General features: G+C 34.9%; 1 protein-coding gene across 3 annotated transcripts in view; it reads right to left on the bottom strand.

The window, feature by feature from the left end:
• The window catches only part of LOC127880905 (sperm-tail PG-rich repeat-containing protein 2-like), a 39335-nt gene extending 17395 nt beyond the window's left edge, over positions 1 to 21940 (bottom strand). Inside the window, exons 1-7 of one of the 3 annotated variants that reach the window (XM_052428400.1) lie at positions 21825 to 21940; positions 8602 to 8902; positions 7206 to 7271; positions 6112 to 6213; positions 5612 to 5719; positions 4265 to 4408; positions 3635 to 3742 (exon numbers count right to left, since the gene is read on the bottom strand). In XM_052428400.1, coding sequence (XP_052284360.1) covers positions 3635 to 3742; positions 4265 to 4408; positions 5612 to 5719; positions 6112 to 6213; positions 7206 to 7271; positions 8602 to 8854 — 781 coding nt within the window. In that variant the 5' untranslated portion in view covers positions 8855 to 8902; positions 21825 to 21940. Of the gene's footprint in view, positions 1 to 3634; positions 3743 to 4264; positions 4409 to 5611; positions 5720 to 6111; positions 6214 to 7205; positions 7275 to 8601; positions 8903 to 9875; positions 9992 to 21824 lie in introns of those variants that run through there. The other 2 variants (XM_052428399.1, XM_052428401.1) reach the window with 2 other exon arrangements.
• Between the last annotated feature and the right edge of the window lie 441 nt (positions 21941 to 22381).

Raw genomic sequence — 22381 nt, 5'->3', positions numbered from 1 at the left:
CGCTCTTTATAAATTTGAATTGGTTGTGGTCATTTCAAACTTGATAGAAACTATTAAAGTCCATCATTTAAACGTTTTGTTATATTGTTATGTCTGGTTATATATTTTTTTTATATGTAGTAAGAATTTTCGAGAGCGCATGTTAACAAGTTCACTAAGTATCCCATTAACATTGCCACGCTTTGTTTTATTATTCCCGACGCTTAACAACGCTGCATTTATTATTACATGAACAAAGATTTTGAGAGAGCGATAGTATTAAAATAAAGTTGTTTTTTTAACAAGCATCATATAGTATCCCATTAAGATAAACACGCTTCATTTATTATTTATTTGACGTAAAACACGCCTATTTTATTATTCCTTGATAAAAAAAGACACGTTTCAAAAGGACTAACGCTGAATTTCAAATACCACGCTTTTAAGAATGTTTACGCGTTTCCAAAACAAGAAACCCCGATGGGAAAGCTTATATGTTCGGGCCAGTGATTTTATAATAAACAAGGGCTGTTTGTAAAACGTGCAGGCCCCCATATGGGTTGTCCGTTGTAGTGTCAGTCATTGTGTGAATACGTTTTTTGTCACTGTGACCTTGACCTTTGACCTAGTGACCTGAAAATGAATAGAGGTCATCTGCGAGTCATGATCAATGTACCTATGAAGTGTCATGATCCTAGGCAAAAGCGTTCTTGAGTTATCATCCGGAAACAATTTTACTGTTTCGGGTCACCGTAACCTCGACCTTTGACCTAGTGACCTGAAAATCAATATGGGTCATCTGCGAGTCATGATCAATGTACCTATGAAGTTTCATGATCCTAGGCGTAAGCGTTTGAGTTATAATCCGGAAACCATTTAACTATTTTGGGTCACCGTGACCTTGACCTTTGACCCAGTGACCTCAAAATCAATAGAGGTCATCTGCGAGTCATGATCAATCTACCCATGAAGTTTCATGATCCTAGGCAAATGCGTTCTTGAGTTATCATCCAAAAACCATTTTAACATTTCGGGTCACCTTGACCTTTGACCTTGTGACCTCAAAATCAAAAAGGGTCATATGCGAGTCATGATCAATCTACCCATGAAGTTTCATGATCCTAGGAGTATGCGTTCTTAAGTTATCATCCGAAAATCATTTTACTATTTCGGGTCACCGTGGCCTTGACCTTTGACCTAGTGACCTGAAAATCAATAGGGGTTATCTGCGAGTCATGATCTATCTACCTATGAAGTTTCATGATCCTAGGCGTATGCGTTCTTGAGTTTTCATCCGAAAACCATTTTACTATTTTGGGTCACCGTGACCTTGACCTTTGACCTAGTGACCTCAAAATCAATAGGGGTCATCTGCGAGTCATGATCTATCTAACGATGAAGTTTCATGATCCAAGGCGTATGCGTTCTTGAGTTATCATCCGGAAACCATTTTGCTACTTCGGGTCAACGTGACCTTGACCTTTGACCTAGTGACCTCAAAATCAAAATGGGGTCATCTGCGAGTCATGATCAATCTACCTATGAAGTTTCATGATCATAGGCGTATGCGTTCTTGAGTTATCATCCGGAAACCATTTTACTATTTCGGGTCACCGTGACTTTGACCTTTGACCTAGTGACCTCAAAATCAATAGGGGTCATCTGCGAGTCATGATCAATGTACCTATGAAGTTTCATGATCCTAGGCCTAAGCGTTCTTGAGTTATCATCCGGAAACGATCTGGTGGACGGACAAACATACATACAGACAGACCGACATGTGCAAAACAATATACCCCCTCTTCTTCGAAGGGGGGCATTATAATGCGTATATTTAATATTATGCGACTTGTCAAAACGTGACTCATTCTCTTTCATGTAAGGCAATATGTGCATTCAAAAGTAATCGTTCTCCTAACAATCCTAATTGAACGGCGTCATATGAAAACGGGCCCTATGCCATATGCGGCCAGCGTTGCTCCAGAGCAGCCTGCGCAGTCACGCAAGGTTTCGTGGTCTCATTGGCGTACAGTGTAGCTACTGGCAAGACCAAACGAATGCGTTAATTGGTCTGCAGCTACATATGCCGAATAAGACCCATTTTCTCATGTCGCGGATCAAATAATACTCAGTACGTTTGTGTACTCGAATATAGCCAATGTCATAGTTAAGTATAGCACTGCACTTTGGTGTTATCGCAACTTCGAAAGTCAACTATTATTAATAAAAAATAAGTTGCATTTATATATCATCATGATAGTTTCTCCTTTTCGTTTTCCTAATTATCATCAATTTCAGCAGTGTCATGATTATCAATATCATCATCATTAGCAGCAGAACCAACACCAGCAGCAGTACCAGCATCAGTGGCATGTCACTGCATTTCAGTATTATTATAACCACAATTGCATCATACCCCTGTGATCAATATCATACTATTGTGTAATTTAACAAGGGACGTGTTCGCAGATGTTCACATTATTTGAAGTGTGTCACTAAAAGCCTTTAAAAGCTAGATTTGAACATCGGTGCTACAGAGCTCCGGTATAAAAACAAAGACACAATTTATAAACGAAAATCTAAGAACAGTATATGCTTATCCAAAATCCAGTGTATGTTGAAATTTCGTCCCTGATTAGCCTTTACGGACTGCACAGGCTAATCTTGGACGACACTGTACGCACATGCCTGGTTTTCTCACAACGCTGCTCATGTGTTTGTGAGTCATGTTTTACAAGTCACAACGAAAACTCTTGAATTATTTACTGGAGTCCCGCGGGTTTGAGAATAAACATTAATCTAACAGTTCCCGTTTTCACTCCGCGTAAACGATGTTTTAACCATGTCAGCGGTCGTGTTAATTGAATCAAAAATGAAACTCGGTGGAAAGCAACTGTTGCAATCGTTATCCATACAATCTCAATAAACATAACATCATTTTCACAGCTTTTAACAAACTCAGACAATACAATATTTCAATTATTTATTACAAAACGGGTAAATATTGTATTCTGAACTAAAGTTTCCATTAATACATTAACTAAGTCACAATGTGAGAAATAAATACAAAATATGGGATGACTCATTTCAGACAATACCGTTTTACTATGACCGACCGTAATTTTAGACAGCATGAACGTATTGGTAAACTATTAAATGGTAAATTTAATTGCAGTCGATTCGTGTTCCATAATAAAGAGGACAACCGTTGAACATCTGATGTTTGATGACACACTCAACGGAAAAAAAAACGACCAGCAAGAATGATGAATATATATTGTTTGATGCTCAAACATAGCATGCAATAATTCAATGATTCAATAATTGTATTTTATTGATCAAATTGTCAAAAAAAGAATACTAAAATTTAAAAGACCTCAACAGGAAAGATACCAACATTAAAACAAAATGTATGCAGCCAACAGATGAGTTTCATATTCCAAATTTCAGCTATTATCACGACGAAATAATTCATCGATTAATCCAAACCGAGGCGCGCGAAGTACAATATACATACAATACGTACAAAATATATACAAATATATGTAATAAGTGTTTACACTGTTTTGTTAGAACGAGTCGAGAGTGTACGCAGACTAATTTATATAATTCATCAATAAGTATGTATTACAAATAATGTAATGAATGTACGCACCCGGCCCCTCAGGCGTCTGCTCCTTGAATCTGGCCCCGAATGATTTCTTGGGTCCACGGCCCCAGTAGCTGGAGTTTGGTCTGTAGTTGGGACCGGGGGTGCAAAAACCTGTAATAGCAGATGTTAGTTATGTCTCCGTAGTAATATAAAGCATGAGCAAATGGACCAGTGCGTGGTTGAGTTAGTATACCGATAAAAAGGCGAAATTCAACAAAATTGATTCTTACTTCAAATAATTCAACATGTTTTAACTTTTGTGCAACTGGTCGACATACTGTCCTTTGATGCGATCCAAGATGAGTCATCATCAAAATAATGTGATAAGAAGACCGCTTCGTTATAATCCACATATGTATGGTTAATACTGGCGAGGCGATGTTAACTAGGGTCTACGCGGTCATACCAAGGCATTACATGACGATGAAACAAATTGTAATAAGTTTTTTGTTCCAATATCAAGACCAAAACCGATATAGTAAAATACCAGTTTGGTAGAAAATTGTAGAGAGTAGCACTATTAACATTTAAAGGCGCAAAACAAGTTTTACTTTCCACGGCACTGGTAACCGTTGAACCGATCAGGGGAGGTAACCGCTGCGAGGAGTTCGAGTGCATTGCTTTCTAAGTTACCTTTCGTGTCCACGGGCTGCACGAGGCTGTTGGCGGGCCCGGTGTAGATGTTGCTGGGTGCGCGCATGCCGATCTTGTACTTGGGGCCCTCATTCCCTATCGCCTTGTACTCAACCTTGTACAGCACGCTCTTCACTTTCTCGGCTGGAATTTTTTTTTTCAAAAGATTAATATGAGTCGCGTTCTGAGAAAACTGGGCATAATGCATGTGCGTAAAGTGTCCTCCCAGATTAGCCTGTGCAGTCCGCACAGGCTAATCAGGTACGACTCTATCCGCCTAAACTTGATTTCGGTAAGGAGGGACTTCCTTGAGAAAAAAAAATACCACAAAAGCGGAAAGTGTCGTCCCTGATTACACACATGAAAGTGTCGTCCCTGATTACGCACATGCATTAAGCCCAGTTTTCACAGAGCAAGGCTCATATAATAACTTGAATGAGAATTCCTCCACCTTTCATTTTCAGTTAATTCCTGTTTTTCGGACACATTTTCAAAAGGCCACTGCAATCTATAAGTTGAGGAATTTTGATACTCTCATTAAATACTGATGATTGATTATCGTACATATCGTAAATCAGCTACGTCAAAAAGTAGGCCTTTATCATGGTAATGATTTTAGAATAACTTTCAGTTTTTGAAATTATATTTGATGCAGGCAGTATTTGCAATCATAAACATAGACATAAACAATCTACAACTTGAAGAGCAATATTTCTTTTAAAAAGTACGGTGTACTGCACATCTAACAAACACAAGCGTAAGGATGCTTGTCAGGAATATTCGATGCAACGTTTTGGTTTCGACATACAGTGCAATCTGGCTACGATAATGAAACGAAAAGAGAAACGCTAAAAGCGAACCGGTGTTTGTGTATGTAAATGCTGAATAAATAAAAAATGTGACAGGAATATAAAGTCGTTTAATGCTCATAGAATGGAATATGGAATGATTTAAAACAGAAAGTCGATGGTTTACACTAGAGTACATTTTTCTTCATGATACAATATACCAGGATCTGCTCGTCGAGAAGGCACGCTGATAATATCACCTATATCCTGCATTTTGCGAAATTTGTTGTTAATGATGTAATTGTTTTCACTTGTTAACCACAATGCTTAAATAATTAAATGACATGTTACACACACACAAACATTAAGTCATAAAGTAAATGATTCTGTTAATTCTGTTAAATTCGGTTTGATATCTGTTTTAACATGAAATTGCGTTTTTTTGAACTTTCCAAGTTACAGTGATATAAAAAAGAAACTTATGTGATCTTAATTGCGTATAATACGTGGCAATTGTTTTTGCCCAACGGGCAAAGATGTTTGCATCATCAACTAGTACCATCGATATCGAAGTAACACTTTCCCCGTCCTTTTAGCGTGATCTTCTTCTTCCACAGGGCGTCCCCTGACGTGTTGTACTCGAACGGACCCGGAATGAACTTCTTGTCTGAAAACGTGCATACACCGTGCATGAAGATCTAAAGCGTAAAAACTTAAGTGAAATAAAAATACCCCGCCCACTTCTTCTAGATAAACACTTCACCAAAAGCACTTGATGACGATAATGATGATGGTTACGAAGATGTGTATTAATTGAGCTACATTCTGGCGAAACAGGGCTAAGAGCATGCGCCTTGACTGGATTTTCGTTTAGAAGAGACTTCTTGGCACTGAAAAATCTATAAAAGCGGAAAGCGTTGTCCCTGATTAGCCCGTGTGGACTGCACAGGCTAATCTGGGATGACACTCTCCGGCATGAGGCTCAATTGAGTGAGATGAATGGTTAACATTCAAACTAAGAAAGAAAGTACCGGTAGTCATTGAGCCAGTTTGACTTACCGTCAGTCAGTTTGGGTCTCCCGACCAGGGAGTAGTGCGGAGACCCCTGCTTGGTGGGGTCAATCTTTGGGTCATAGTCCGCAGGTCCGGGCATACAGTCACCTGCAGCACAGTGGATGTACATGTACAGGTAGATAGTATATCGGATTTGAGTAATTTAAAAGTGTATCTAAGTTTATAAAACAAAGAGCAGGCGTTACGAGGGTTTTTTCGGAAAGTTCGTGTAATTTTTCTTTTGATGATGAAACAATCAATTTGTGCATTAAACATACTTCGTTTGAAAATTATCATTAAAAGAAAATATGGTAGAAACAAACAAACAAAACACGTTTGCATAAAAGAGTTACATCGACATATGAACGTGTATTTAAAACAGCATTCAATTTGATTATTGGATTCGAAAATACGCAAAGGGGCCTATTGTATGAAAGATGATATTGCAAATCCGTAATTCTCCAAATATGTATTACGTTTTCTAAACGCAAACAAGTAGCAAGTGTCAGGAGATAATGGTAATTTTACGTAAAGTTCCATCGATGCAGTACGTTCTAAGAATTTATTTGTTTCCACTAACAAGACAATTCCTAATCTTTGTGTCAACCCTATACTTTTTATGTATTGCATGTATGTTAGGTTTTCTACCATTTTTGTTTCATTCGATGATATTCGCCAAATTACATACGATTAAAGATACATTGCAAAGCGATTGGCACGACTTCCATGATTAGACAACCTTATTAAAGGGGGAAATAACTTGTGTAAATAACTTCCACACAAAAAACAACGAAAAAAAGTTTAGCCGACCCACCCGTCCCTTGTTCTTTAAGTAGAAACTTACAACATAGTATCAACCTAATGAAGAAAAGTTTGGATCGATTTCAAATTCTTTTTTTTCTACAATCATTATTGTATAGACGTTGTTTACTTTAAACAATTGCCAATTGTTCAATTTGGAAAATATTCGTGAATACGGCTTTTAGCAAAATAAAAGGATAGACTTTAGTTCAATTCGTCGTATGATAGAGACTTAACTTATTAATGTATTCGATTTTATTACAAAAACCGTCATGGAAACATCAACCGGAAGTTCCTACCTAGAGACGTCAGTGGCTTCTCTCCTGGAGGCACGATGTATTCTCCCATCGGGCCACGTTTTGACTCTTCAATAAACAGGAACAACTCAAATAAGTATTCTGATATACATGTTCATCCATTGTTGAGTCCCAAACGATAGCAAATCACGCCCGGCAAGAGGATTATTTAACCCAACAATTTCATGCAAATGATAGTGTTATATTACCTGGAAATCTAATACCCGGAATATATAAATTGCTGCAGTGTCTTTATTTGTAATGAAAATAAGCTTTCTCTTCCAGTTGTAATTTTCTAACTTATGCATTGGTATATCAGAATAATGGCGTGCAGTGCGATACCGGTGCGAGGTACATCAAGGAATTTTAGTGTTAACTCTTCCGAATCTGAACTACGAAATGGAAAGTTTATTCCCTTTATATCCTCTGGTACATCATAGCAACAACCTTATTTCAACTTAGACGAAGTTTAATTCAGTGGGTTCTGAATCTGAATCTGAATGAATACGTTGAAGTGACCAAGTTTTGCTCGTATTCAACGGGGTTCAATTTAATGAAGATGAATGATAATATATACTTTTTCACCGATTTTAATTTGTAAAGGTATTATGATTTGCGTTTATGAACTAAATAAAATGTCGTGAAAATCTGCCACAAAAAAAAACAACAAAAAAAAAACACTAAACAAACAACATTTCAAAATGACTTCCAGTCGGCCGTCGTGATTTTGATAAACCCTAAATTCTTTATAGAGATATAAAATTACATCAGGTTCGTGTAAATCAAACAATATTACAAAAATAAATCGGATGACAAGAGATGTCTACAGATCAACGGTCCAATCAACATTGTGACAAGTGCTTACTAAAGCCACACCATCTTTAAACTGTACAAGAGTATACTTTTAAGTTTAATTTTCATGATCCTTAAATTCAACGGATAATCGATTCAGACGCTAATTGTGTTTGAACAAACCCACAAAAGAATCTGCGATTTATCAAATGGGTACTTACGTATCTTAAAAGTAATTTCGTTGTTGGTCATTACTGCCAAGACAAACATGAGGTATCGATTCTTTGAATTATTTATTTTACCGTATAAATGTGCATGCGAATATTTCACACCAGAATACTGTAATTCTTCAGTTGAAGTCTCATGCGTCACGTTGCCTTTGAAATTTGTAATTAAATTAAGTTGTTTGTATATATACTTAAACGCTTCGTTAATTAGTAATCCTCGTGCATTTTAGATCAATAATTATTTTTCTTATTTTTAAAATGTAACATACAAGAACCGATTTTTACAGAAAAGTTTAAACAACGTTGTCCTAGTATGAAATGATTAACAAAAGTCTGATATTTTGACAACAAATATGGATCAACATACCGAGAACACTTACCTTTTTTGGCACGGACATTGGCTGGCGGACTGATGGAGGTGGCTTCCTTCTTGTAGGCCGGTCCCCCTGGTTCAGGTACGGGCTGTTTCTCCTCCTCGACCACCACTATCTTCTTCAACTTGCCCCACATTGCGAGGGGTTTGTCTGGCGGGTCGTTGGGCGTGTCTTCAGTTTTGTGTTCCCCACCCCCGGGGCCAGGACTAGGATCCTTCTCATTCTGGACCGATGCTTTCTTCGTCAAACGTGCCTGCATTATGCGACTGCTATAACGCTATCATGTATTTCTTTGCCGAAATCTAGTCTGAAAAGAGAATATGGGTAAATAAACATGGGCAAACAAATTACAGTCATCTTCGCCATTATTATCAACATAAGCTACAGCATAAAACACCGACATCATCATCGTCATAGTCATCGTAGTCTTCATCATCATGGTCATTTTTATTAACGTCGACGCTGTAGTCTTCATCCTCACCCTCGTCTCCGTATAATCATAATTTTCAGAACCGTGAGGTTGATGAACATTGGCTTCATGTGGAATGTATATATTAAAAAAAATCTTGACATAATTTCACTACGTATTAAACGATATGATAAGTATTTTTGATGAACTTAAAAACAACTTAAAGAAAATATCTTAGAACTTTGAATGATACGTAAGTAATGACTGAGTAATAAGTTTGTGCAAAATAATATGACATATAACATCTAAGAATCCGCACGAATAAATTATATGGATATTCTTACATGAACATATCGGTACATGGAGATGTATACAAATACCGTTATCAATAAGCTCCAGGTGATAGTTAACGTTCCAATAAATTATATTAAATGCCCAAAACGTTTAACCAATACCTACAACCAGTACACAATCACGTTGATACAACATGAATTCAGAACACGAAGATGCTTTGTAGCATCTCTTCGAAGAAACAATTTAGGATCCAGATCTTCTATAGATTTTCGTTAATCAATGTCTAATTGGATAAACCATTGATTCATTATAATAGTGTAGAAATTTCTTGTCGGCTGTTTTGTAGGACTTACTGTCTATACATATGTAACACACAGAGAAAATATTCGTATTTCAATTTTCCGAAGATATTTTCATAAAAAGCATTTTAATAATTATTTAGAATTATCTCGCATCATTTTGAATAAGACCACTTTACTGGCGTAGTTTTTATCCCTACATTACATATGGTAAAATGCGTTTGAAATCATTTCGACTTATTCTTTAATAATACTTATAATGTGTCATAAGAACTCACATTCTCTAACGAAATAATATCTGTACTTGTTTTCAATGCCCGGCTAAGCCCTATGAAAAAAGTTTTGTATGTATTGGCGACGTCTTTATTCTGCCTAGGTGACAGCGTCGTATTTGATTACGTCAAATGACGTCCGGAGCGTTTTCAACTTTTCACGATTTAAATTTTATCGCGGATAGTGAAATATGACATAATATTAATAATGATAATAATAATAACTTTATTTTATTAAGAATTCACATGAAGAAATAATTTCATTTTTACAATATGGTCTTCAGTAACATAACACAAGTATATATTTTTAAACATGCATACAAACATAGAAGGGAAAAAAGAACTATACAGTTAAATGTCATTATAACTTCCTTATCAATTCCGACGACTTGGACGACAACGAAGACAACGACGACGACGATGATGATGATGACGATGATGATGATGATTATGATAATACAAAATATGCAAAATATGAAACAAAAAAAAACACAAAACAATCCTTCAAAAATAAATCACACCAGACACATCACAACAAAGTACTTACATAGAAAAAATGAGCATGTATATCAATGTTTTGTTTGTAGGTATTCCTTAAATTTTATTTTAAATATAGTATTCTAAGACACTTGTTGGATGCTTGTTGGAATGAAATGCCAAATGGTTTGTGCTTCAAACGAAAACGCTCGATTTCCATAATTTGTTCTAAACGGAATAGATGATATATCAGTGTGGGTGGTGGGTCTAAGTGCATACACATTGTTATTTTAGATATGAATAACATTAGTCAAATAAGGGGGCATTGCGCCTATTACAAACTAATGAGCAATAGATCCAATTAGGAAAGTACATCTGTTATTAAATGTCAATCAACCAAGTTCTTCGAATAAGGGAGCTGAAGGAGATGAATATGGTTTATTCAGTATGATATTAGCAGCTCGTTTTTGTATCGAATGTATTTTACGTAAGTGTGACTGTGTAGCTGAACACCATAATGCGCGACAATAATCTATAGTCTTTAATACTTTGCATGCTGGGAAATTTGTCTTCTGCTAAAATGTCGTCTGCTGAATTTCTAAAATTAGCATTTCTAAAAAAAAATCGAAAAAATATTATCAGAATAGCAAACAGTTTGGATCCAGATGAGACGCCACGTTCTGTGGCGTCTCATCTGGATCCAAACTGTTTGCAAAGGCCTTTAAAATTCGGTTCCCGCACTGAAAGGGTTAATATATATGAGTTGTAAAATAGTTTCTTTGTTTCATAGTTAATAGAAGAGTTAATTCGTTTTAATAAGGCCAGTTTAAAGTTAAGTTAACGACATACATTGTTTATGTGCGATTTCCATGTAAGATGCTCATCAATCGTAACTCCTATTAAATAAAATAATTTGATGTGTTCAAGGATAATGCCATTAATATTAAGTCTAAGATTGTCAGTAGAACTACGAGCTTTTGGTAAAATCATACATTTAGTTTTGTTTGGATGAATTGACATGTTATTAAAGGAACGCCATGTTGCTATACTGCCCAAATCGTTTTGCAAATTTAAGTGTATGCTAGTATTTTGAATGTTATAATCCGATACGTGTTATGTTGAATCGTCTGCGTAAAGATCAATTGTTGAGTTTTTGACAAAGGATGGGGTGTCATTAATGTAAATAAGAAACAAAATAGGCCCAAGTATAGAGCCGTGTGGTACACCGGTTTTGATATATTGAAACGACGATTTTCTGGAACCTATTTTTGGCCTGGGGCGAAGCCCCTAGGCCATAGAATTCAACACGGTTTTTAGATGGTCGCTTTAGCGACCGTATAATGTGCTTGATGTAAAATTCAGGTCGATACGGCCTGGGTATGATTAGCCCAATTCCCGCTTACACTACGCGCGAAGAAAGAGTTGTATAATTTATGCAAGAGGTTTGAGTTCTCCAATTATGTTTATTCACAAATGGAAACATTATATTAATATCGTGTTAAATGCAATAGTTTCGAATGGTGTTTTATAGAAAAGAATAAAAATAACAATGATCGTATTGCACGTGTCGCGGAGGAGATTGTTTATGAATGATTAAAATAGTCCACTTTCTGCTGCGTCTGCGTGACGTAGTATTTTCGCTTATCTCATTCATAAATCTGAGGCTGGCGATAAACAAAGGGGAGTCCGGGTGAGAATTACGCATTAGTATAAGGTTACGCTTGTTTATATTCACAGGTCTCAATTAATAACACGTTGACCACGAGTTCAACAATTATTACCGGGATACGATAGACAACATAAAAATGATTCATTATCGCTGAAACTGTTAAAAAACATTTAAATATAACAAGAATATTCTCTAAAAAATGTAGTCTTGCTGTTTTGAAATAAGGTTTGGAATTTTGGTTTCTAAATAACTTAATTAAAAACAAAAGTTTAATTATAGTGTTTTTTACTTTTAGTCGCATATTTACCGCATTATAATGTGTGTTATAATAGGCAAACCATACATTAGTAAAATTCAATCTGCCTTCGCACATAGAAGGAATGGGTCAATTAGGTGCTGCGTTTCCTTTGCTTACTTCAGTTAGAGGTCAATTCTTTACGTAAAAGCAATCACAAGGCCCCGGCTTCAGAGGAATTGCGGAGCGTTCTTACATAATTAAAGTCGTAGTCGCATGGTATTTGCGTTTAGCGTCCTATTTGGTCACGCGGTTCTTTTTCGCGGGTGTTTTGGCATTCATGATATGAGGCTATTAATAGATGCGCCTGTCGATAAAGGAAAGTTTACGGGCGATAACAACGCAATAGGTTACGCTCTCACATACAACTCAATGACGTAGTACAGGTCGTAAATTGAGAGATTTGGGAAAAAGTTGACGCTTATTTATATTCTCAATTTATAAAACGTTGAACATAAGTTCAACAATAACTTCAGCGATACGATAGACTAAAAAAAATCATAATCGCTTAACCCGAATATAACAAATAATTTATAATAATAATACGAATGACCTGTTTCATAACCTCGTTGAAGCTACTACATCGGGTATTTCTGGAAAGCGTTCTTGGTTCTCAACACATAGCGGCGATCTTTTGTATTTACGGGTGCTAGCAACGCAATAGTAGAAGCTTAGTAGAAGGGTTAGCTTGTTTATATTCACAGTTCTCAATACATTGACAGTTGGATATGAGTTCATCAATTACTCAGGCATACTATTGGCAACCTCGAAAATGCTTTATAATCGCTAAAACCGAAAACAACTAAATATATTATATTAAATATATTTATAACAATACATGTCTTTTAAAAATGTAGTCGGCGTATACGCCGACTTTGAAATAAAGTTAGCAATTTACTTTTCTAAATAATTGAATACAATTTAACAAAAGTTAAACTATTGTGTTGTGTTTTTCACTTGTAAGCTGCATATTCACCGCATGAAATGTGTGTTAGCATTGTCAAACCACACATTAGTGTGAGTAAATAAAAAATATACTACGGGAGAGCACTTCATATGTGTCCTCATATGCCTTGTTATGAGTATCTTTCTTCATTATCGAAATATATCGTATGTTTATATTTGATTTAAACGCAGTTTTCTTTCGTCACATTTAAATCACACGTCAATAGCGCCGTCATGCGAAAATGGGTCTTATGCGTTTCGGCAAGCGTTTGTTAAACCCAACATGTGCTCTTGCGCAGTCAGGCCATAGGCGACGCTGTTCGCTTTAAAATCACTCATTATGTTATGTTTCTCCTTACCAGAAGGAGGGATAGCTGAGTGGGCTATTTATATGATGGGCGCATATGGAATAAGACCCATTTTTGCATGACGAGGGTCATTACAAATCTCATTGCGAATTGAAAATCCCACATTTAAAAACAATGCTTTTTGATTCAAAAAATTGAATTCAAAATAGCAAACTTGTTAATAATGGCAGCCTATCGACGCATTAAGGAATGATTTCCAGACGTGCTGACCAAGTACGGCAAACATTGTGATATGATAATTAAACGATTTTCTCTTATCGTGACACTATACTATTTCGCTAATGATTGTTTTCTCATCTTGGAGGCGAAATTGAAATTCTGCGAGATGGATTGTAACGCGTAATTGTAACAGGGCCACAATTTGTGTCGTTTGAGCATACAGAGAGTAGTCCGGAATTCCTTACACTGAACAGTGCTACATCCTTTGAATTGAGCACATACGCAGTGATGTAGCAAAAATTCAGAGGTTGTATCTCGAATCAGCTTATTAAATATTCGAAAATATTCATGCGTGTCTGTTGGCGTTATGTTAAAGTCACTAAGATGAAAACTGAAACAGCTTCGCCTAAAAGCGCATTAGTGCTCTATACCTATGTTTATGTTAGCGTTGTTGACACCGTGTGAACTGCTCGGGTAACAAGTAAAGCATAAACAGCAATGTTTATATACTTTTATTCCTCCATATACAAGATACGAAGATTATTGTATATTTTGAATTTGTATATGGTGTCAAAAATCAAAAGTTTTGTACACGGAACTTTCATTATGAATTTATATTCTTGGTGAGATAGTCATTTGATATTAGAAAAAATATTCCTTTAATATGATGGTGACTGCAAATTTTCTTTATATTAAGTTCTCATTACCATTTTCATCATACTTTCTTTGCTTTCAGAACTTCCAAAAAAGCATGCTGTTTTTATTTTGTCTTAGTTATTTCTATGAAATAATAAGGATGATAAAAAGTGCACACAAAACTCGACCCGTGCGCTATGACACACACTTTTTAAAGTTGAATGGCGTGTGTTCATTTCAAGCTTGCGATTGATTTTGAAAAATGAATTGCGTGTTAAATTATGCAATAGCGAACATCTTCAGTGCCTTCAGCGCTTTGATTTTAGATGAGCTGACTTGGCTGGCTGCCAAAACAACCACGAATGAATGAATTTGGAAAAGTCCGATTTACCACTTGGCGGTCATTCGTGCGCTATCAAAGAAGAGGGACCTATACAAACAAATAGGTCCCTGCAAAGAAGTTCTCAATAACCCGCATTGTGAATACAGAACATCACTATATAACATGACAGTGTCATAAAACGCGTAAAAAATATTATTGAAGTAAAATTCCTGAGCATTGGGTACGGCATAGTTTTTATTATTGTGTGCATATTCATGCGAGAATAAGTTCCTCACTTGACGGTCTAGGCCGAAAATATACGAGTGTCTACGGAGACAGTAAGAAGAATTTGTTCTGATACATTTTTTAAAGGTATTAGATCTCTAATGAACTTCGTGCTCCTTCCTTCGTACATATCCGTCAATCCGAACGTTATCCGGGAATGTGCAGAAAACTACGAATATTCTAGAAATACTAAATGTAGGATCCGCTAAATACAAAGACAACCGTGGAGTCTAGAATGGATCCTTTTATTTTGCTATATAGGATACCACTAAAGTTGGCCGTAAAAAGGCGGCCTCACCGCAAAGTAGTCGTATTTCCAAGATGTCTGTCAAAGAATGATGAAGGGAACGAATTTTTCTCGACGGTCCAGAATGGGCTAAAGATTAAATAAAATTATAAGAGTGAAGCAAATTGTCGTCAATTGAATTGGAACTAAAAACTGTTGCGAAAATTCAGGTAGGCTAAAAATAAAAAATCGTTTAAAAGCTGATGAATCTTTCTATAGACCAATTCATTGTTATTGTTTTGATTCCGAATTTTCGCGCATGCGCGATGCGCTGGTAGGCAAAAGCACTGGGTACAGTTACGATAAACATTATGTCGTATAGATAATGGCACGTGTTTAGTCAATATATCGAAAACATTAACAACAACATCATAACACCTAAATACTATTAAAGATATTGCATTTTTAATGTCAATATTGTTTAATTAATACATGTATTCTTATCTATAAAAAAAATATATACTCGTAAGTCACTAGCATCAAGGTAAAGGTGGTCTGAAGACTAAACACCGACAATATCACAAAACAAAGCTATGCATTAGCCGTTTTATTTCTTGCAGAAGGATTTCAAAAATTACAAAAAATAATAATGCACCCCATTATATTATTATAATTATCAATTATATGAGTATGAAAGTGTGATAAAAAATATGAGTGAAAGAACAGGGGTGCATTAAAATCTGACACTGTACAACAAAACCCTATTAAAAGCGAAGTGCATGACAGTATTTAAATGTTCATTTTCTTTTAAATTGGATGATTTGTTTTTCGGGTGAATAACACTATAGATGAATCGTAACATACAACTGAAAAACACAACTTCACATGATGCAAATTAACCTGTGAATTCATGTATATTGAAATTTCTTAACTAGTGTATATGAGTGACAAATATCTTACATTTTATAATATATATCTATATTGCTTTTTATTTTTCGTAAATATTATTTACCCCGGTAGTCATACGTAATTTCTTGTTTTCATGATGTCGTTTGTGCATGGCCGTAACATTCAATCTTCAAACGGAATGACATAGTTTTAATGAACCGGTACCCGCTAAATACGTTTAATGATTATATGTACATTTACCAATTATTAAATACGTTTTGTTATAAATTACCGGTAAACAGGCAAGTATCTTCACAGCGTACATTTTCTAATTATATATACTGGACAAATGACTTTATATTTTTTTACGATATGTAGCATATCTAATTGAACAGTTGAACTTTAGCGGTATATTACTCAACCCCAAATAACTGCTCAATACTACTAGAAAGAGAAGACATGGTGGTATCTTCAATTGTGATTAATGACCAAACTTTCATATACCACCTGTGGTCAGGGACCTATTGTTTGTATAGGTCCCTGCTGTAGTTTATGACACTTTGCTGTTAGTTAAGTAGGGACAATATCTGATCAAAACGAGATAATCGGCTTGTGCCGAACAAAGGGGGCAATTAAACACCGGAATACAAAGGCTAACACGATTTTAAGATTGATGCAAACAATCAAATCAAACCAATTAAATTAAATTAATTTATTTAATGTGTCAAAGTGTTAGTTTTCCTAGACAGACAGACAAGACTTTTTTTAGTAATTTCCTTTTTTATTTCTATCGTCAACATAATATATTTTGTATATAAAATATTATGTTTAAAAATACACAAAAGTAGTATATATGTTGTCTTTTTTCCCGATATAAGTTATGGTACATAGCATCTATAAAGACTATGGATGGTGTGAAAAATATGTTATAAACAGCTTCAATTTCAGTATATATTTTATTATATTATATTTTATATATATACAAGGGAAAAAGTGTATACATGTTGCTTTAAGCTAGGTGAAACTATGTCACAAAGTATATTTACTTTTTTTTATGGTAGGTGTACCCATTGAGCATAAAAAGCGCACAACGAATATACAATATATGTAATTTATTTTGTGTAGTCGCGATTTATTCTCTTGTTAAATTATATTATTAAAAGGACACAAGAAAATCAATTTATGGTGTTGTTTTTTTCCTGTTTGCATTTAAAAATAAAATATTTTGCCAATAATACTACCGAGTTTATAATGTGCGCATTGATGTAATCAGCTATAGTCAGATTACAGTATGATATAATTGCAAAATTTAGTTCAATGTTTTGGAAGACTTTTTTTAGTTGACTTGCACAATGTACCTCGTCAACATCACAGTCATGTGGTTGATATTGATACGCGCCAGAAAACACATTTTAACAAACACGAGTATGAATAAATCAAATGTATATTGGGGTACATAAGATGAACAACTGGTAAATTACGTTATACGATTAAACAAATTTGATCTGATATTCAAAGATTCCTGAACACATAAACAAAGTGTTATTAGTTCAGACCCTGTTCTTTAGTTGCAGCAATTGTTCATACTTAATAACAGATGGATTATGGATTATCATAGTGGTAAGTTAATATATGTTGTGTGCATGGAATCGATCTATTTGTTGTTTGTTTTCATTCTTATTTGTTTTAGTACAGTACAACAACTTTTGGGATGTTTAAATCTAAACTCTAAAAATGATCGTATACATATCAAAATATATAAAATAATGTATTTAATATAGATATAGAGCGTGACAATAAATATCATGCTCGATATCTCCCCTTTGATCGTGTCTTTCTTTTGCCTACCAGAGTGGCGCGGATAAAAACACGCAGGTGCGCGTGACGTCACGCGTGAATTGGTCTATTGGTGTACGGAAGAAACCCCCTCCGGAAGAAACCCCCTTCGCTAAAAACGGCGGGGCGGAAGAAACCCTCTTTCATTGTTTGCATACGCGGAAGAAACCCCCTCGCAAGTTTTGCATAGGCGGAAGAAACCCCCTCGCTAGTTTTGCATAGGCGGAAGAAACCCCCTTCCATAGCGGAACAAACCCCCTTCCAGACGATTTAGTTACGTTCAAACGCACGGTAATTGTTTACAGAAATTCACTTTCATTTTCAGAAAGTTCCCGGGAAGCATAATTGCATGATTCATTTTTTTAAAGACGAATGACTCGGTTATTGAAGAAAAATATGTACGAAATATCTTCGTCACTATCGGCTCTGGGCGCTTATTTTGTGTTTTTGATATTTTTTATCAATCTAGTACAAGTTAACGCATATAAAATGGTATAATCTCACTGAAACGAGTGCAAGACAAATTCACACGAGCATCTCATCATTAACAACTTGTGAACATACGGCCGGTACACCTCTTTACTCAGCACATAACAGTTTGGAAATAGATTTTCTCACTTTCATTTAAGTTTATAAAAGGTCCTTTAATATACCGGCTATTGTAGATAATGATGAGAAGTTGTGTCATGATCGGCGCTTTTGCGGCTCGTGTGAAGTTATGAACAGTTTTGTTTAATTACATTAGCATTCGGCTATAATTGTGTGATTTTAGGGAATGATTTGATATTTGTAAATAATTGTAAACATATGCCCAGTGCCCCAGATAAGCTGCGTATCTGCGTCTTTCACCCTATTAAAATGTTTAAAAACGCAAAGAAATACAATATCATGCGTATTGAAAACGCACCCGATTTGCCTTTTACGCACATTCGTCTTATTTGATGCGTACGATACAATAGCTTTGATCGAAAAAACTTTGCTCATTTTCGGTATTTTTTGTGATTATTTTCGTTACGCGGCGACGCTTTTATTCAGCAAGCGCCTGGATGACGGGGCAATAAAACAGTCAAAGCTATTCAAACGCTCTGCGGACTAGATTTCATAGTTAAATAAAGCGGCTGACAAAATTATTTACGACGACATACATGCGTTTTCAATCTGACTTAATCCGTCGTTCATTGTGCAAATATTTGTAAAGTGTCTGTACTTTCAGTTTCTAATACGATGCGTAATAAAAATGTCTAAGAGAAAGACGTCCGCAATTGTTGCGCCAAAATATGTGTCGATCGCTAACTTTATCGAACCAAGAAAGCAAGAGTCAATAAGTGCCGAATCATTTGTGTTATCGATTTTTTTTAAGTTTAAAGTTTATATTATTGACAGTTTTAAGGATTAAAGATGTTATGAAACATCAGTTTATTAAAGTTAATTATATTAGTTTACAGTTTTATTGAATCAATACAATTGTGTGCAGCTTCAACAGAAGTAAAGCAGCAATGGTTTTACTGTATGCATCTTATAACTCATTTCACCCTATTCCAAGAATGAAATCACCCTATTTTTCAAAATCAGTGGGTGAAAACCCTATTACCGAAATAATTATCTGGGGCACTGCATATGCCTGTTTATCGTTAATAAATGTGTGTCTTTTTTCAACAACAAATTGTTTATTGCTTTTTAATATACCGGGTATGCTTGTTTGAGATCTTTGTAAAAAAATGTAAATATATGCCTGTTTTATCATTAAATGCGCGTCCTTTTTTGCAACAACAATTTGTTTAATGTTTTCTATTATATGCTTGCTTGATCTTTGTACATAAATGTTAACATATTTCTTGTGAACAAACGGCCGGTACACTCCTTTAATCAGATTTTCGCACCTCCATTCAATTTTCACGATAACGATGTTTGTGTTTCACAGATTGAATATTTAGTGTGTATCATTAACAACTTCATTAACAACATGTGAACAAAGGGCCGGTACATTTCTTTACTGTAAATCCGAAACACACTTCCGTAAGTTGGTGTTAACGCGTTTTTTACTACCTCTGCGGGAAAGACTTAACACTTAGGAAGGGGGTTTATTCCGCCTCTCTGAAAACACGAAGGGGGTTTATTCCGCCTGTCTGAAAACTCGAAGGGGTTTTTTTCCGCCTATGCAAAACTAGACAGGGGGTTTCTTCCGTTTTTAGGGAAGAGGGTTTCTTCCGAAGGGGGTTTATTCCGGTAATCCTTTCTATTATAAATGTTTTCATGTCATTTTAAATACATAATATTGATGAATCAAAGCAACACAAATTGGTTATAAAATGTAATAAATTAAAGATTAAGGCACAGGGATGCCTTGTGGTCAAAGTTCTTTGCTGAAGGCCTGTATGTTAAAAGGTAAAGCTATGTTTTGCACGGTCACACGCGTACCCCCATTTTGGCATTTGTGAATATATTAAAACAGAGTGACTGAGTCTGCAGTTAATTACTTATAGCCACACAACTTATTTGACATAGTAAAATTTAATTATAAATAAGAAACATATTTTATCTATGCAAATTAGAATATATATGGTTGTTACAAGGTAGAAATCCATTTTGTTTGTGGTTAAAAACTTCAAAATAATCGCATTTGTCAAAATGGACGTATACAATTTACGTATAGAGCAGATCATTGTTATTGTTTTGATTTTTGCACATGCGCAATGCATTGGTAGGCAAAATCATGGGTTATAGTAGCGCAAAACATATGGATAACGACACTTGTTTAGTAAATGAATCGAAAAGAAGGTCCGAAAAAACAACATCTAAATAATATTTCAAAAATATAATATTTAGTGCAAAAAGAATTTATTAATACATTTATTTGCATCTTAAAACAATGCGTCATAAGTATCAAAGTAAAGATTGTCTGAAGACTGAAAGACCGGCAATTTGACACAACAAAGAGCTCTATTATGTATTAGCGGTATTATTTTTTGCATAAAAGCTTCAATAAATTACAATAATAATACATCTAATTATAAAATAATAATTATCAATGGCATGAGTACGCTAGTGTGATAAAAATGAGTGATAGAAAGTGTAAGGTAACCGTGAGGTTGATGAACATTGGCTTCATGTGGAATGTATATATTAAAAAAAATCTTGACATAATTTCACTACGTATTAAACGATATGATAAGTATTTTTGATGAACTTAAAAACAACTTAAAGAAAATATCTTAGAACTTTGAATGATACGTAAGTAATGACTGAGTAATAAGTTTGTGCAAAATAATATGACATATAACATCTAAGAATCCGCACGAATAAATTATATGGATATTCTTACATGAACATATCGGTACATGGAGATGTATACAAATACCGTTATCAATAAGCTCCAGGTGATAGTTAACGTTCCAATAAATTATATTAAATGCCCAAAACGTTTAACCAATACCTACAACCAGTACACAATCACGTTGATACAACATGAATTCAGAACACGAAGATGCTTTGTAGCATCTCTTCGAAGAAACAATTTAGGATCCAGATCTTCTATAGATTTTCGTTAATCAATGTCTAATTGGATAAACCATTGATTCATTATAATAGTGTAGAAATTTCTTGTCGGCTGTTTTGTAGGACTTACTGTCTATACATATGTAACACACAGAGAAAATATTCGTATTTCAATTTTCCGAAGATATTTTCATAAAAAGCATTTTAATAATTATTTAGAATTATCTCGCATCATTTTGAATAAGACCACTTTACTGGCGTAGTTTTTATCCCTACATTACATATGGTAAAATGCGTTTGAAATCATTTCGACTTATTCTTTAATAATACTTATAATGTGTCATAAGAACTCACATTCTCTAACGAAATAATATCTGTACTTGTTTTCAATGCCCGGCTAAGCCCTATGAAAAAAGTTTTGTATGTATTGGCGACGTCTTTATTCTGCCTAGGTGACAGCGTCGTATTTGATTACGTCAAATGACGTCCGGAGCGTTTTCAACTTTTCACGATTTAAATTTTATCGCGGATAGTGAAATATGACATAATATTAATAATGATAATAATAATAACTTTATTTTATTAAGAATTCACATGAAGAAATAATTTCATTTTTACAATATGGTCTTCAGTAACATAACACAAGTATATATTTTTAAACATGCATACAAACATAGAAGGGAAAAAAGAACTATACAGTTAAATGTCATTATAACTTCCTTATCAATTCCGACGACTTGGACGACAACGAAGACAACGACGACGACGATGATGATGATGACGATGATGATGATGATTATGATAATACAAAATATGCAAAATATGAAACAAAAAAAAACACAAAACAATCCTTCAAAAATAAATCACACCAGACACATCACAACAAAGTACTTACATAGAAAAAATGAGCA

The sequence above is a fragment of the Dreissena polymorpha genome, chromosome 5 (assembly GCF_020536995.1).
Source record: "Dreissena polymorpha isolate Duluth1 chromosome 5, UMN_Dpol_1.0, whole genome shotgun sequence".
Classification (NCBI taxonomy): domain Eukaryota; kingdom Metazoa; phylum Mollusca; class Bivalvia; order Myida; family Dreissenidae; genus Dreissena; species Dreissena polymorpha.
Note: the sequence above shows the minus strand (reverse complement) of the source record. Positions and strands in the feature narration are given on the sequence as shown.